This window comes from Pyxicephalus adspersus, chromosome 3, assembly GCF_032062135.1.
Source record: "Pyxicephalus adspersus chromosome 3, UCB_Pads_2.0, whole genome shotgun sequence".
Taxonomy (NCBI): Eukaryota; Metazoa; Chordata; class Amphibia; order Anura; family Pyxicephalidae; genus Pyxicephalus; species Pyxicephalus adspersus.
The window spans coordinates 49173467-49189746 of record NC_092860.1 but is presented as its reverse complement, the minus strand read 5'-3'; the positions used below and the strand labels follow the sequence as shown (position 1 = coordinate 49189746).

The 16280-nt window shown below is 35.6% G+C and overlaps 1 protein-coding gene and 1 long non-coding RNA gene across 3 annotated transcripts in view; one reads left to right on the top strand and one right to left on the bottom strand.

Annotated features, from left to right (window-relative positions):
* Positions 1 to 9578, top strand: part of LOC140326155 (uncharacterized) — an 87798-nt gene extending 78220 nt beyond the window's left edge. Inside the window, exon 3 of the long non-coding RNA XR_011919793.1 lies at positions 9451 to 9578. This is a non-coding gene — a long non-coding RNA (uncharacterized lncRNA). The remainder of the gene's footprint in view (positions 1 to 9450) is intronic.
* The window catches only part of SUSD1 (sushi domain containing 1), a 66797-nt gene that overhangs the window by 34112 nt on the left and 16405 nt on the right, over positions 1 to 16280 (bottom strand). For both annotated transcript variants that reach the window (XR_011919792.1, XM_072404516.1), the window contains exons 3-13: positions 14297 to 14452; positions 11400 to 11552; positions 9443 to 9622; positions 8276 to 8458; positions 7502 to 7681; positions 5607 to 5786; positions 4301 to 4480; positions 2964 to 3143; positions 1992 to 2089; positions 1718 to 1907; positions 1256 to 1350 (exon numbers count right to left, since the gene is read on the bottom strand). Coding sequence is in view for 1 of the 2 variants with exons in the window: in XM_072404516.1 (XP_072260617.1) it covers positions 1256 to 1350; positions 1718 to 1907; positions 1992 to 2089; positions 2964 to 3143; positions 4301 to 4480; positions 5607 to 5786; positions 7502 to 7681; positions 8276 to 8458; positions 9443 to 9622; positions 11400 to 11552; positions 14297 to 14452 (1775 nt within the window). In the remaining variant the exon portion in view is untranslated. The remainder of the gene's footprint in view (positions 1 to 1255; positions 1351 to 1717; positions 1908 to 1991; positions 2090 to 2963; positions 3144 to 4300; positions 4481 to 5606; positions 5787 to 7501; positions 7682 to 8275; positions 8459 to 9442; positions 9623 to 11399; positions 11553 to 14296; positions 14453 to 16280) is intronic.

Genomic DNA, 16280 nt, shown 5'->3' with positions numbered 1-16280 from the left:
CTTTGTGTTAAATAAACATCAATACACACACAAAAAAAAAATTAAAATATAAAAAAATATATTGTTAGACATATAAACATCTGTAAGAGCTTGTAAATATAAAATGAAAATCAGATGTTTTATATATATATACATATAGTTACTGAATGATTAACTGTAAGGAGGTCAAACAATTTAGTCACACACCCCAGACTACTTCTATGATAACTTTGCAATGACCACAAAACTTTGAGGTCACTTGGTTTCTAACATATTTTAGTAAAATTAGAGCCATATGTTTACTGTGTAGATAATGAAAAAAATATATATTTATATTTTAGGTTACCAAACTTGCACAATATTCAAATTACTTTCACTGGTAATCATTGTGGCCATTATGCTGTTGTTCATATCTTGTTTTCCTAGATTTGCACTGACTTCAAGTTTTAGGCCTTACATTTTTATTATTAAATGAATAAATTCTTATCCCTAAAATCGTTCATTACTAACCAGCAGCTTAAATGCTTTTGATACTAAACACATGGTGACAATACTGGGGTTGCTTATTCGGGGGGACACAGCAAGGGGTTTGGGTCCATTTTGTAAACCTGGATAGAAACAGGTCAGAGTGGAACCGATTAGCTTTCATACCAACACACAGGGTAAGATATTGCAGAGTTGCAGAATGTCTGCAGAAGAAAATTGTATACCTATGTTTCCAAGAATATAACTTGTTGAGGTGTCACCCATTAGAGACCAGGTTGTTGGAGAGGGAAGAGATAATGAATAACTGTGCTGCTGCATTGCCCCAACATTCATCTGCAATAAAGCTTTAGGCCCAGTAATTGAAAATGGGAACTGATTTAAACAATATAAATCCAGGGTTACATTTTTCTACAAACCTACCCTCAATGAGATTTGGCTGTTTTGAACTACCTACCAGCAGGTCTAGACAGGGAATAGTCATAAAACTGTAATATTTCTGTAATATAAATTTATTATAGGAGGAACATAAAGTTTCTTTAAATGGGCTGCCATTTCTCATCCTAAAGTTTGTTTATTATTCCCCACACACTAAGTCCATGTTGCTGAGGGTAATCTTTGCTTGTGCATTCTTTTGATTATATGCTTTTTATATTGTTTAATGTACAGCGCTGCGTAATATGTTGGCGATATATAAATCTTGTTTATTAATAATAATAATAATAATATTGTGCAGGTTTCCAGGTCAGAGACATGGTTTTATATACAAACACATATGTTTTATTCTACTTACTGTGTATACTTCCATTGAATATATAACTGAAGAGCTTGCTGTCCATGTCAAACATGAATCGTTAAACAATTTAATGTTACCAAATGTTTGTTTGCCTGAAAAAAAAAATAAAAGAGCCAATTTACTTAATCATACCTTTATAAATTCTAATAATATGTTCATTAAAATACCAATACTGCCCATATAAAATAATCTATCTTACTCATTTTAAACAGTGCTTACTTATTTTTAGAAACTGAGACTAAAGCCTAGATCCAACTACTGCCCCTCTTTTAAAATTATGTAATTCTGACGATATGCTTAAGAATAGGAAAATCAGTGGGGATTTTAACTTTTAGAAAGTGGCACCTTGTTAAAGCTTTAGTAAGGTCAGTAATACAATCAGATATAAAAAGCTTCTAGGTGTCAATGGTACCCAAAAACTGGTCAACAAAGTTTACTAGAAAATGAATTGTTACCTACTGGATGTTTGCATTGTTACAGTTATCATCGCCGGGGGTATTTCAGGAGAAATGGCTGTCATTGTAACAGTATAGTTAGTATCTGAAAGTAGTTCCAAACACACAACTGGATTTTCATCATCAGTGGTGTAATTGAAGATCTTTTCATCCACAAATTCTTTGTCCTGCAGCCTTACTCCAGATATGCTGAACTGTTTTAGAAGAAGTAAAGTATGTGATCAGTGTTACTTAAACTTTCCATTTCTTATATACTCAGATTTATACTTCTGGATTACCTTATACAAGATCTCCCAGCCAAACAAATCAGTACTTTTTGTCCATCTCAGACACGTTTCATTAAAAATCTCCAGGTTTCCTATTAAATCTTCCTTGGCTTAAAGAAATAAAAAAAGGATTAAGACACTGTAAAAGTGTATGCAATATTAAATTTACATCAAAAGTGTACAAGGAATTATACATTATTGAGGCTATGAGCCTGAAGTTTAGCTTTAAATGGTAACTCCAGTCTTTTTTATTTTCTATATGCTTGTAAAAGAGGTGAATGCTATATAAAAATTACTACTTATTTTGTACTGCATTCAAATATTCAAATCTAATGTCTATGTATGGATTGTAATTCCATATTCATGCATTTGAGGGACAGCTGTATATAGCACATTACGTATATATAACTTCTGCTTCCTACTTAGAATTGCACAAACTATGTTGTTCTTTGATGTCCTTTTCTTGCATCTTTACAGGACAGTATCTACACCTAAAAATTGAATGCCTGCAGGTAAAAATATGAAAAATCCACAAGGCTTGCAAGCCAAAGGCCATTTGATCTATGCAACTAGACTTGGATGTATGTATTTTTATGAAGTTTGAGGACAGCATTTTTTATTATTTTAACAAACAGGAGGAAGACTTTTACACAGTATAATAATATGGTTTGGAAAAGTTGATATGGGCTTGATTGGTGTGAATTGTGATGACATTATATAGCTATCCAGATTACTCCACTGTATACCTTGTCATCCACATACTCACATCAAGACAGGAACATATCTTGCTCCATTAGAGCATTAAAATTCCAAATTATAGTGTACAGTTTATAATGGAAAGAAAACCATGAGCTCTGAGGACAGGGAACATATCAAGACCCATCTGAATCCATTATTCATCATTCCTATTCTTCAAAATATTTACAGATGTAACAACAACTTTTATAACTGCCCATCATTCAAAAAAAGTAAAAAAAAAAATACCTGTGCAGGTCAGGTTCAGTACTTCCCAGGTAGAATTTATCAGGCACTGAGAGAAATTCCTTTCTCCGTTATCTTTAAATCCAGGTTTACATTTATAATATACATAACTTCCCATGGTGCTTTCATTATTCCACAACCAGTTCGCATGTTCAATAGGTAAGGGAAATCCGCAGTCAACCTCTCCAGTGGAAAAAAAAAAACATACAATTATTTTGCTTAAAGCCCAACTTTTTTTCTAGCTTTGGATACATTTGAAAATTCAGGCATTCAGGCAAAATTCATTCAGGCATCTGGGGTGTGTTCATGAATTGTGCACATGTACTTAGGCACATTGTTTTAGGTTGTTTTAGACATTACTGGAACATAAATCTATTACCGCGGGGGCATTTAGGTGCTTCAAGTTGTGTGCATTTATGAATTTGTAAATTAGTGTATCGTGGTTTAGAATTTATTTTGTCCTGCCACTGTCTTTTGAAATGGGAAAAAAAGGCAATTGATACAAAACAATAATTTGGTCCAGTGCAAAATAAAATATTTTAACTGCAGTTAGGCTGTAAATAAAATCCACAGAACCCTGGAATTTATATTTAAAAAGTAGTAGTAGGTAAAGGACTAGTCACCAGTATTGTATACAGTTGTATACCATCTTCTTGGGTGGCCATCTTAGTGGAGCCAGGGTTTTGCTTTTTTTATACAAACAGTGAACAGAACAGTTTTGGCATCACCGTGTCTCCTGAGAGTAACAGTCAGGGCCAGCAATACCTCAGATGTCATGCTGCAGATATACAGCTTCAGGTTGTATGCACAATGTTGCCTCGACTGCCTCACATATCAGAAACTACATTGCTAAATTTCGGTCACAATGGTTGGATCTTAATAAATACTCAATATTTCAGGTTACTTCTTAGGTATCAAAATTTTTAAATGCTCCCTATAACAGAATTTTTCACTTTCAGTTAGATAAACCTCAGTAAGTGACCAAGTTGTTACAGTCAAATGGCATTACTAGCTGGCATATAGTATATAAGTATAGTATTAAGGCATAAAGTATTTTTAAACCCATCTAAATGACTTTTATATTTTATTAGAGTGCTGAGAAAAACATGATGGAATACATCAGCAAAAAGTAATTTATTTTCTTTATTAAAGTGCTGCTTAAGTTCACATGAATGTATCTTTTACACACAGTTTTAGGTGATGAATTACTGCCTTATTTTCTGCCAGCAATAAAACATAAGCAGGGGCAGATTGACCTTGAGATCTCGTACCAGTGCACCAGGGTTACAGTCATAGCAGGAATAAACAAGATGAAATTAAAAACACCAGGCATGCATTACCTGTACAGAGGAAAGTTGGGTTTTCCCATGATTCACTGAAAGTACATCTTGACACATGCCACGTGCTGGGATTATAGAAGCCTTTCAGGCATGCATATTTCACTTCACTCCCGAGGCTTGTGGATCCATTCCATATTCTTTTTGTATTGGGTAGTAATGGTGGCTGCCCGCAGGTAATTTCTAAAAAGCATAATTATTTGTAGAATAAGAAAACAGTACACACATTATTATTTTTTATTAATAATAATAAACAGTATTTTTATAGAGCCAACATATTACGCAGCGCTGTACATTAAATAGGGGTTGCAAATGACAGACAGATAGAGACACAAGAGGAAGAGAGGACGCTGCCCAGAAGAGCTTACATTGAAAAGGATTTGGAGGTAAAGAGGAAGGGATTTAAAAATTAGGTAACTATTTCCAGAATTATTTTTCAAAGATTTTCATTTTATCTTATCTAATTTTTACTAAAATTGCAGAGAATAAGACAGACATTGGGCAGGTTAGTTAAGATATCGACTCTTTTTGTTTTGCTTGCAGACAGACAGGCTGCTACAGATTGGTGGAATTGCAAAATTCTACTTTCTTTTGAAATTCCAGTAGAATGCATTACGTTTTATGGCCTAGGTGGAAATATTTTTTTGGTGCCATATAAAGTGTATACTAATATGAATATGAAACATGAAAACTACACAAATACTCAAAATAACATGCATGGGATGCTTTAAAGCTGTACGTGGTGTTTCAGAGTTTTATTTAAAAAAATGGGTCCCCACTTAAATTTCAACCAGACCTCTTAACCAAAAAAATGTTTGAAATCCTTGCAGTGAAGAAAGCTTGTTTGGTATTTTGTCTAGAAGATGATGGAACGGATAGGACCAGCACCATGCAGCCATGCTATACAATAGCATTGGGCAATGAAGAACAGCACCAGTAGCTGCAAGAGGAGGATTAGCTAAGTTTTACTTTGGTGATCTTATTTCCTACTAAAAACAAGACATTAATCCGTTTATTAGGAATGGGGAAATACTGCAGATGTAAAAACATTTTTTTCAGGAGTTGAGCTTTAAATTACAGATCCTATGTGTTTTAACATGGAAATAACATATTATTATGATGCAATTGTGATTGTATTCATTATAATATATATTTAGTGGTTGTCATTCAGCTGTAATTTGTACAAAACAAACATGGAATTTACTACTATAAAATAACTGTTTTTTGGTTTTGAATGGTAAGTCGCTGTTTCCTGTGCAATATACAAATAACAGACAAATCAGTGTAAGGACGGTGAAATGAAACTTACCTCTGCATACAAGATTAGCTCCATCCCATTCACCATCTTCATTACATGTAGCAATCTCCTTCCCACTAGCCGTAATATAACCAGGTAAACATTTAAAAGTAAACTGACTTCCATATGTAGTGTTCCAAAGCTTATCAGGGATTGCATTTTGAATTGAAGGTGGAGGTCCACAGTCTGCAACTGTTACCAATATATGAATAATTATACATAAAGTTACACATATAGTGCATTCTATTTCCATTGTTCAATGCCTTGTGCTCAGGCACACTAAAACTTTTATTTTATGTTTATTAGAACACAAATAGCATACATTATGGCATTAATTTTTTAATGCTTCCGCAGGGACAGATTTTTTTCAGTAGTCCATCATCAGCCCTGAAAAGACCATAAAATATGTGTGGCACCTCTTCAGAACAGTTATTTAGATTTTTACACATTATGGAGCCCAGTAATACTCCGAGTGCTTTCCACTGTGTTCTAGACAAACTATAAATGACAGACATGTGCCAGTGCTAAAACCAGGATTAATGTCAACCAGCTTTTGTGTTTGCTAATCTGATATGGATTGCTCTATGCGTTCTTGGAACGTAAAAGTATAGTAGAAAACTGCTTCAATTATGTTATGTATGTTTAGACAGGGCTCTGTCATGTTTCTCCCTGTAGCAACACATCACTGTCATAATGGAAAAGTAATCTGTTGCTGCAAAACTAAGTAAAGGGTGGGCTTTGGGGTTACCATACCCATACCCATAAGGAAAGGAGAAAACCAAGGTATTCCATCTGCTTACTAATTCTAAAGTCACAGCAAATTGTTAGATTTACTGAATACCATTTGTCGGTACTGCTTGATTATCAAATACTTTCAAAAAGTAGTGCTGAGTCATTGCCCCTGATTCATCATTGAAATCCGCGATCGCGGGAAGCGCGATAATACGCGCGACCCGCGATCGCGGATTACCGCGGTCCGGGACTCGAGTGCGCGCGTCCACTCGCATCCTGAATGCCGGCCGGATTGGAACAGTGACTTTTAATGCATGATCGCCAGTAAAAAGCTGTCGGATAAGCGCGGCTCCGTGCGCGAGCTTTTCCGGTTGTTGAATAGCGCGATCGCGCGCGATTCCGGATCGCTAATACGAATGCGCGACCGATAATCCGATTTTGTTTGATGAATCAGGGGCATTGGGTAGTTTTAACTTGAATTACATATCTGTGACAACGAGCCTGATTTAGGAAAGCTATCCAAGGCTGGAGAGCATACACTTTCATCAGTGAAACTGAGTGATCTAGCAAACCTGAAATGGATTTCCTAAAAGTCAATTACTATTTGTTGGAAAATATTTTCAATCCTGGACCAGATCTATTTTAGGCTTTCTGGAGCTTCACTGATGAAAGTGTAACGTCTCCAGCCATAAAGCAGGCCCAATATCACTGGTATGCAAGTTTCTGGCTGCACAATCCCAACATGATCCTTTCTTAATGTTATACCAACAGTTTGCACAAGGTAATGTTTTTCCTGCGTTCATTGAAATTTATATATTTAAAGGAGAGACTTTGCTGTCTAAAATGTTAAACATTCTCTTTGTTTTTTTGTCAAGGAACTGGGAAGTAACAAAGGCATTGAGTTTGTCTAAAATAAAAGAAGACCAACATCATCTTATTATATCTTTTTAAAACCATCCTATTTGGTAATAGTGCATTTAAAGATAACAAAAAGTTATTTTTGTAGTCTTCAAGGGTTTAGGCAACCTATATTAAAAAAGGTTCTCAACCATTGGTCTATGGAGATGTGTGATACCAACATATAGTTTTGTAACAGCTAAAAATTTTGATGTGGATAACCTTAACTGAATAGTATTTAATTATATTTCATCATTTTGGTAGAACATGTTCCTTACCTTTACATGTCAAATTAGCACCTTCCCAGTGCCCGGATGAACTGCATACTGATGTATTGTATCCACTTTCTGCAATAAATCCTTTTAAACACTTAAATGTAACTTTGCTTCCATAAATTGTGCTGGTAAATGAGTGGATTACAGTATTTGGCAAAGCTTGTGGGGTTCCACAGTCTACAGCTGGAAAACAAAATTGGATTGCATGAAATTAAAATAATTAGTACTCGTTAGAAGGCTTAGTACACATGTGCAACCATTGTTGTTAGAAAGGATCTTTCACAATCCTTTCCAACGACTTCAGACTGCATGATACATGAACGAGTGCAGTACATACAACACTGTTCTGCTCCATGGAGAGGGGAGGAAGAGAACCACAGCACAGCACCCTTCTGCGCTCTCTCCCCCTTCAGTTTCATTACGATCGTTCGTCCTCCATCGTCAGTGGATCCGCCAGGGTGGTTGTTCGGACTATGGACGACAAGAGCTGTACATACGCCAGATTTTCTTCCGATATCGACCCTGAGCCGATTATCGGACTAGAAAAATTGCATGTGTGTACCTAGCCTTAGTCATAATTATAATTTGCATTGAAAGAGGTCATTACTTATGTGTTGCAGAAAACAAGAATAGCATTGTTGTGTTGTGTCTGGCATACAGATCTGTAGATTTTCATGCAAACTTGACTAAAACATTATACAAAAAAATGTATTTACCTATTTTGCATATTCCCACACTTCAATATTGTATTTTGGATGATTAGAAACAGCTGCTTACCTTTACATTTCAATAATACCCCATGCCATAAACCGTTATCTGAGCAGATAGACGTGTCATCCTTAGCATTCTCAGCAATGAATCCATCATCACATCTGTATGTAACCTTACTTCCAAACGTGGTGAGATTTACAGTGTCTAGGTGCATATGTTGCAAAACTGGTGGCTGTCCACAGTCAACACCTTAAAAATTAATTACAAATGTATTAGTTTACAGTTTTCATTTATTCATATACAGCCTGGTAGGCAAAACTAAACTTATGGCATTCTGACTCCATTACCAAGAATGCAGACTGTATACTAACAATGAACAACGCAGACTGTCAACGAGCAATGTTAATCAACATAAATCACAATGGCGCAATATATGTGCTAAATGGCACATATTTACCAGTTTTTAAAATAATTTAACTTCAATGCCCAAAAGTTATCCAGGAACAATCTCATATTCCAGAGATATAAATCCATTTTCAATCACGCTAACCTGCCAAATGACTTACTTTCTGGAATTATAAATTCCCTAATAAACGCTCAGAACCTTTTCAGAGGACTGAATATGAGAACCTCTCCCTAAGTATTGGAACTCCAGAATGTTGAGGGAAGGCATAGTGCCCAACATGTACAGAAAAGGATGGCATATGCTCACCAATCCCCAACACTTTCCTGTATACCCATACTTCATGTCTGGCTGAGGGCCCAGCTAAATTATTTTTTATTTATTTAAAAACCACAATGCTTTTAAGACAAAAAGTCATTTATTGAATTAGTATAAAAATGCTGCTATTCAATCCCCTTTTCTACCATATGGTAAAATTAAAACCATCCTTTGCAGTCAAACATTGCCCCAAGGCAATGCTTGCCTTTCCATGCCCTTTTATTCTTAATAGTTTGTTTATTAGCTTTTTGTTTTTTAGCACACTTTGACTAAAATAGACTTTGGTGGAGTTATAAATTAGGTAGGGTTTTTCGGACATCAGAACTATTTTAATCAAGAAAGGTTCCCCCTACTAACTTTCCCGTTCAACCCCAGCAAAATGATCCAAATGTATAAATAGATTGACAATATTATATTTTTGCTTTACAAAAAATATCAATTGCTCATCAAGTTTTACCTTGTCTCAGTAGGTTTTTGAATTTTCTGATTAATCTATTCTGTTTTGATCTTACCTTCACAGATTGAACTGACATCTTCCCATGTCCCATTAGCTGTGCACTTCGACGTGTTCTGCCCATCCTTTACACGGAAACCAGGCACACATTTGTAGGTCACAGAACTGCCAAATGTGGTGTTGCCTAAAAGGGGAATTTCAGCATGGGGGACAACTGGAGGTGGTCCACAGTCAACAGCTACAGATGGAAAATGATAATTAGCAATTACAGATAAAATTATGTTTAAATTAATAACAGACTTGAGTTTACTTACTGACATTTGCACATGCAAGCTTTGGGGTGGACCAGAGCTTTAATTTTAACTTAAAATGTATTATTTTGCAAATCTACATACAGAACCTGACACATTTTGCTTTGTGTTAGTCATTTCTAAGTAGTTAAAAACAATTATGGCTTAGTCTGCAGGGACATTTTCCCCAGCGTTTAACTGGAGGCTTTAAAAGCCCATGTTTGAAATTCCTCTGCATTCCAATGTGCTAATCTATACCAGGACGTTTCCTTGAGGCACGTTTTTAAGCGTTATAGATAACGTTCCTTGCAACTTTTTAAAAATTAAGAAGAGACATGTGTTCCCCTTACTAGAGTTTTACAGTGGAGGTTGAGCCACCTCTTTGATTAGTCTAAATTGAACATTCCAATCAAAGAAATTAAAACGCAGGTAAACGCGGTAAAACCCTTGAAAATGCTCCCACTGAATTCAATGGAGGCTTTTAAAGTATTTTTAAGCTTTTTATGAAAGCTTCCATTGAAAACAATGGGGGCTTTTATAAGCGTTTTTAGCAGGACTTTGGAATCTGGAAGCCCCCTTTAAGAAAGAGACTCCCTGTTCTCTGCCACCCCACCCTGGGGAATAAGTACAGGGGTACATAAAACCCCTTACTCATACCCTAAAAGAGTAAAAAAATATGTGTAAAAAATAAGACGAGGCTTTAATGTTAAAGTAATTTATTAAATGTGTGTGTTATGTGTAACTGTTAAACTTTTATTGTACAGGTTATTCTACCATAAAAGGATGATTCCTACGGCTGCATTCATGACATGAGCACAGCCGTGGGACTTCTGACAGTGTGGGATCCCCAGGCACTAGAGGGCAAATGAGGACAAGTCTTCCCATTCACCTCCGGCACTTCTAGTGCTTCTAGCGGAGCAATCAGTAGAGCTGATGTTCTGGGATGCAAAACACGTCACAGCACTGCTCGGGCAGTGGAAGCAATCAAGATAGCGAAGCTATCAGCAGAGCTATACTCCGTGATTGGCTGAGGAAAGGGAAATCCTGATGACACTTGAACTGTCATTAGGGTTTCCCTTTTCTCAGCCAATCACAGAGCACTAGAGGTACTGGGGGGACTTGTCCTCATTTGCCCTCTGTGGGATTCATCCTTTCATTGTGGGACAGCCTGTAAAAAAAAGTTTAACAGTTACACAAAACATACACATTTAATAAATTACTTTAACACTAAAGTTAGGTCCTTATTTTTACACATATTTTTAACCCTTTCACGGAATAAGTAAGGGGTTTTATGTACCCCTGTACCTATTCCCTGAAAGGGTTAAAATTAATTCTTTTTTAAACGCCTATGTAAAATTGCAGCAAATCACAAAACAAAAAACGCGTGCATAAGTGCATAAAACGCATATAAACGTGTTAGAAATGTTTACATGTGTTTTTAAAACTGTCCATGTAGACCCAGCCTATAGAGTGAAACACTGTTAGATGGCAAAAGGCTGACAATAGATACATACAGCAGGATGACCAAACAGTATAATATTTAGTATTACAAAATACCACCCTCCTTCTCTAGAAAAAAACAAACAATTAATGATTTCCATGTCATGTGCTGTTTATTATACACCTGTAAAGTATAGCACGTTGTATGTTTATTCTATATGAGCTGCATTTTTTTTCTATTGTTCCACAAATAAATTCTTTTATATTATAAAATTCTTTTCAAACCTTTGCACAAGGAAGGGGTGCCTTCTGCCTGAAAAGGTCCACTGCTGTTCTGCAGTCTATATCCATCATTACAGTAGCATTTATAACTGCCAGGAATGTTTTTACATTTAGCATTCTGTCCACATATGTTAGGTACTTTACATTCATTAATATCTGCAAGATGAAAGGCAAAAATGTGTTATAATACATGTGACGTATTGCTTTAGGGGAAAATGGTTTTTAAGGGCCTGAATTATTAAAGCTCTCCAAAGCTGGAGAGGATACACTTTCATCAGTAAAGCTGGGTGATTCAGCAAACCTGAAATGGATCTGGTCAAGGATTCAAAACATTTGTTAGCAAATACCAAATGACTTTAAAAAAACAGCAAACCTGGAATGGATTTCTTCAAAGTCATCTATTATTTACTAGCAAATGTTTTCAATCCTGAACCAGATCCATTCAAGGTTTACTGGATCACCCAGATTTATCGATGAAAGTGTATCCTCTCCAGCCTTGGAGAGCTTTAATAAATCAGGCCCAAAGTGTTTATTTAGTATGCACATACTTGCATAGAATATCTTTTTTACCCATTTTCTTTTGCTGTTGTAATAAATGTAGAAATTTGAAGATTAGATAATATGAGGAACTATGTATTCTACTATATTCACTGCAATTCCTCAAAAACTACAGTTGTTAAAGTATGCTATTAGAACAGTGGCCACCAAACCACAATCTACACTCTTCCATTAAAACCAACATTGGGGTATAACTTCTCCAACTGACTCTAAAAATGGGGCCCAAATCCTACCACTGACAAAACAATGTCATGCCCAACTGACATAAGTATTGGGCACTATTACATCCCCTAACTGACAACACTTCTGGGTACTATTCCTCTCACTGGGCAAAAAGGGGACAGTGAAAGTTGAAAATGTAACATTTTGTCAGAAAGGGTTCTGCGACATGTTTACCCATACCTGAAAACACTGGGTACTTTTGATTAGTAGCAGACACAGATTAGGGTATTAGGCAATCAATTTTAAAGTAACTATTCAGCTTCACTTTAAGTTGTAAATCACCCAATAGATTGATTTATTCAGTTTTGCTGAAAATGAATACCCAACCCAATTTCATAAGGAAGAGCAACATAAATCAAAGCATTGAGCAGTAAAAAAGTAGATTTATTCATCAGCAAGCCTCCTGAAAATATGTTTTCTGATATTTTTTGATGATTTAGTCTGTAAATCTTTAATCCGGCTTTAATGGCATAGTAAAAAACAGTAAGTATAATAGCTACAAAGAAGTACATAGAAAGAGCAGGTGTGAGTCTAAAGCAAGATCTGTCTTTATTTTGTTGAATGTAGCTGATGGGGACAAGTTTTCATCAACCTGAACACTGACACGTGTCTGTGATACTTTTCTCCAAACACTTATCATCCTATTCAATGCATTATAATGGTTCATTTGACTGTCTATTATTTCCTAAGATCATACTTGAGTTTATCAAAGTTCAAAGCAACTTCTCTTCAACCGACACATTTAACAGCAGGGAAAAGAAGATAATTCCAGGTTAAATGCTGCCACAGATGTGAAACTGCAGCAGAGAAAGTTCAGTGAAAGCTGTGGGGCATACATTTCAGAACTGTGTAAATCCAAGGACTTTAAAATACAATTCCTTTGAAAGGTAGAATAGCTCCATGCTATCATATTTATCATATATATCATATCGTATTTTATCATATTTGTTTAGTTATTTTCTCATAGTATAGTTTAAAATCGCATTTATCTAACTGTTTATAATGATCTGACATTTCTGTGGCCCAAAAGTGAAAGATCTCCAGGTAATAGAAAATGCTATTAGAACTCCAAAGGTAAGTAACCAGGTGACATATGTCTTAATGGCAATAAAAACATTGTTTTTTAGGAAAACCTAAGTATCAAAATTAGTGGTGGGTGTAAACTTGCTTTTAGCTATATGCCAAACACTGATTATTTTCTGTCCTGGAAAGTGCCCAGCGATTTGTTATACTTTTGGGAACTCTGCTAAACCATAGTTTGTAAAAGAATAATGTGCATTAGTTAGTGCATTAAGCTGGGACGAAATGGCTTAGGTGATCCTAGATGTCCTCCAAGCAGGAAATGAACTGACGTAAAGCAACTTCTGATGCACACTGTATAAGTTTGATGAAGAAAATTCAGTATTAAAGCACATTTAGATATATATGGCACATATGACATATAAAGCACATATAGATTGGATCCTTCAAACATAAGAACCATCAATGAAGGCACTTCTCAATTGACTACCAATGTATTAAAACCATTATCACTGACAATCAATAAAAAAGGGACTGTTACTACTGTCCACCAAAACAGGGGACCCTATACTGACCACCCATTTAAGGGATACTAGAGTAGAGAGTAGTTTTGCACCTATGCCATCTATTATATATTACTAAACACTGCAGTCCAAAATCTTTTTACATACTACTAAGTATGGTACTTTATAAGATGTACTGTTATGCCTATACCGCTGACCAAAGGCTTATATGTATAGTTAGTCAAGAATACGTAAATAATCAGTCAACATAAAAAAAAAACCATTCTTAGAATATTAAATATGCAGTTTGTGCAGAGCACATTCATTGGTTCTGTTTAAAGTTCTCCAAGGCTGGAGAAAATATAATTTCATCAGTGAAGCCGGGTAAACCAGCAAACTTGGAATGGATTTCCTAAAGGTCAAGATATTTGTTAGCAAATGTTTTCAATCCTGGACCAGATCCATTCCAGGTTTGCTGGATCACCCAGCTTCACTAATGAAAGTGTATTCGCTCCAGCCTTGGAGAACTTTAATAAATCAGGGCCACTGTCCCAGCACTGCACACACAAATATATATAAACATTTACATTTACTCACCTGTACAAAAAGTACCATCGTTTGGTATAAAGTTGTCTTGATTATTGGACGGTCGATAACCTTTCAGACAGATGCAGTAGTAGCTGCCATGTGTATTGTGACATTCTGTGTGTTCACCACAGATTTTCTGTGCTCCCATCTGGCACTCATCTTTATCTGTTTCAACAGAAGAACACAATATTATGCTACTAAAAAAGGAATATTCTTAGAAAAATTTTCAGAAAACGTGCAAAAATATATTATGACACTTATTAAAGTAAATGTTTGTGTTACTTTCAGTCTCATTATTAACAATTTATTTTTAAAGAATGATCTCACGGTGCAGGGAGAGGACTGTGTGGGCTTGTTTAAAAGGTTTAAAGAATCCCTCTGAGGAGTAGTAAAACCTGAGTGGAGTTCCAATTTATTGAGTGAAATTCAAACTACTGAATGTAAAAAAATTTTTTATGGAAAGAGAAGGCACCCACAGCAAGAAACACATTCCAATCACATTCTTTATACAATGAGGGCAGTTTGTTCTCCATGAAATGCAGACAAATTATCGCTGGTGTGTCCTGTCCTTCCTGAAAACATCACAGCACCCTGCCTTGCTACTCATCCCAAAAATCCACCACACTGATGCAAAAAGTCACCTGCCTCCTGGGAGATGTTATGCATATATCAAAGTGTCTTCATAGATAGTGAAAATCAGTCTGGATGAGTGGGTGAGCCTAGGTAAGTTGCATTTCCATGCAGATTTGCCTAGGCAATTCCCACATATGATGCTGAGTCTTTATGCATTGAATCCATTGAATGCAATAGACAAATCAGCAATACCAGTAAGCCTGGGAAGGAAAAGGTTAGATGATGCTGGATGTGCTCCAGGCAAAGTTTCCCAAAGTTTTGGCCGGACATACTTTTTTAACTTATAAATTTTTCTTGTACACATGTACATGAGGATTTTTCCAACCTACTTCTGTTGCAGAACACTTTAGTAAGAAAAGGACATTTTTGATCAAAGCTTTTTCACAAGAGGATTCCTAAACAATGCCAGGAAAAAAGGAGGTACGCATGAGGTTTTCATGCTATTGTATGAAGTATTTGAAAGTTAAGATCAGCTCAATCTGTTCATGTTTTGTGATTTCAGAATATTTTTTTTTTGTTTTTTTATGGAAAAGTAATTATTCGGGGGAAATGGAAAGAAGCCATGGCATATTGTTAAGAAAAGTGTGGCCTAATTTGTCCTTTAATTACACAACAGATGAAGTGACCTGCAAACTTTATTCAAAAGACCTAAACATCCTGAACTAACTGGTTCTAATTGCAGCATTTGACAAACTCTTGTATTTAAAAAAGGCAAAAATGCCAACTGCTGTTTCCAGTGTGGGCCAACTTTTATCATTAAAGTATAAACGTCATGACAGTCAGTTTGGGCTATCATTGTTTCTGAAAATGCAAATCATCTGGCTGTGTCTATACATACCTAGAACAACCAAAAAATGTACATACATGTTTTGTACATACTAATTTCTCCTATTACACAGCTCAACAAAAAAAAATGTTTCCCTTGCCAAGGATTTTTTCAATATATTTAGTGTATTTTAGGTCTTTTGAATCCAGAAATGACATCAGTTTCATTGAATTTGCTCTAGTTCTTGTGATACAGGAATCAGAATAGACGATTTTACCAAACAACAAATATTAACACAGCATATTATTATCGATCTTCATTTACACCAATGTTTTACATTTTATATATTAAATGTAGCATTATTTTCATGAAACTTTCATTTGCCTTCTTTTTATTCATACATTTTCTATAAGAAGTTGCTTTAATGACCCTAATGTATTTTGCTACATTTGTGGTGAATGAAAAACAGGAAAGAAACATTTGTGAATGTTTGTGAAAAATTTGTGAAACAAGCATATCTCGCATATTTTGATATTAAACTGGGGGACCAAGATAAGTACTGGGCTCCCCATATGGTATGCAAAGCTTGTGTAG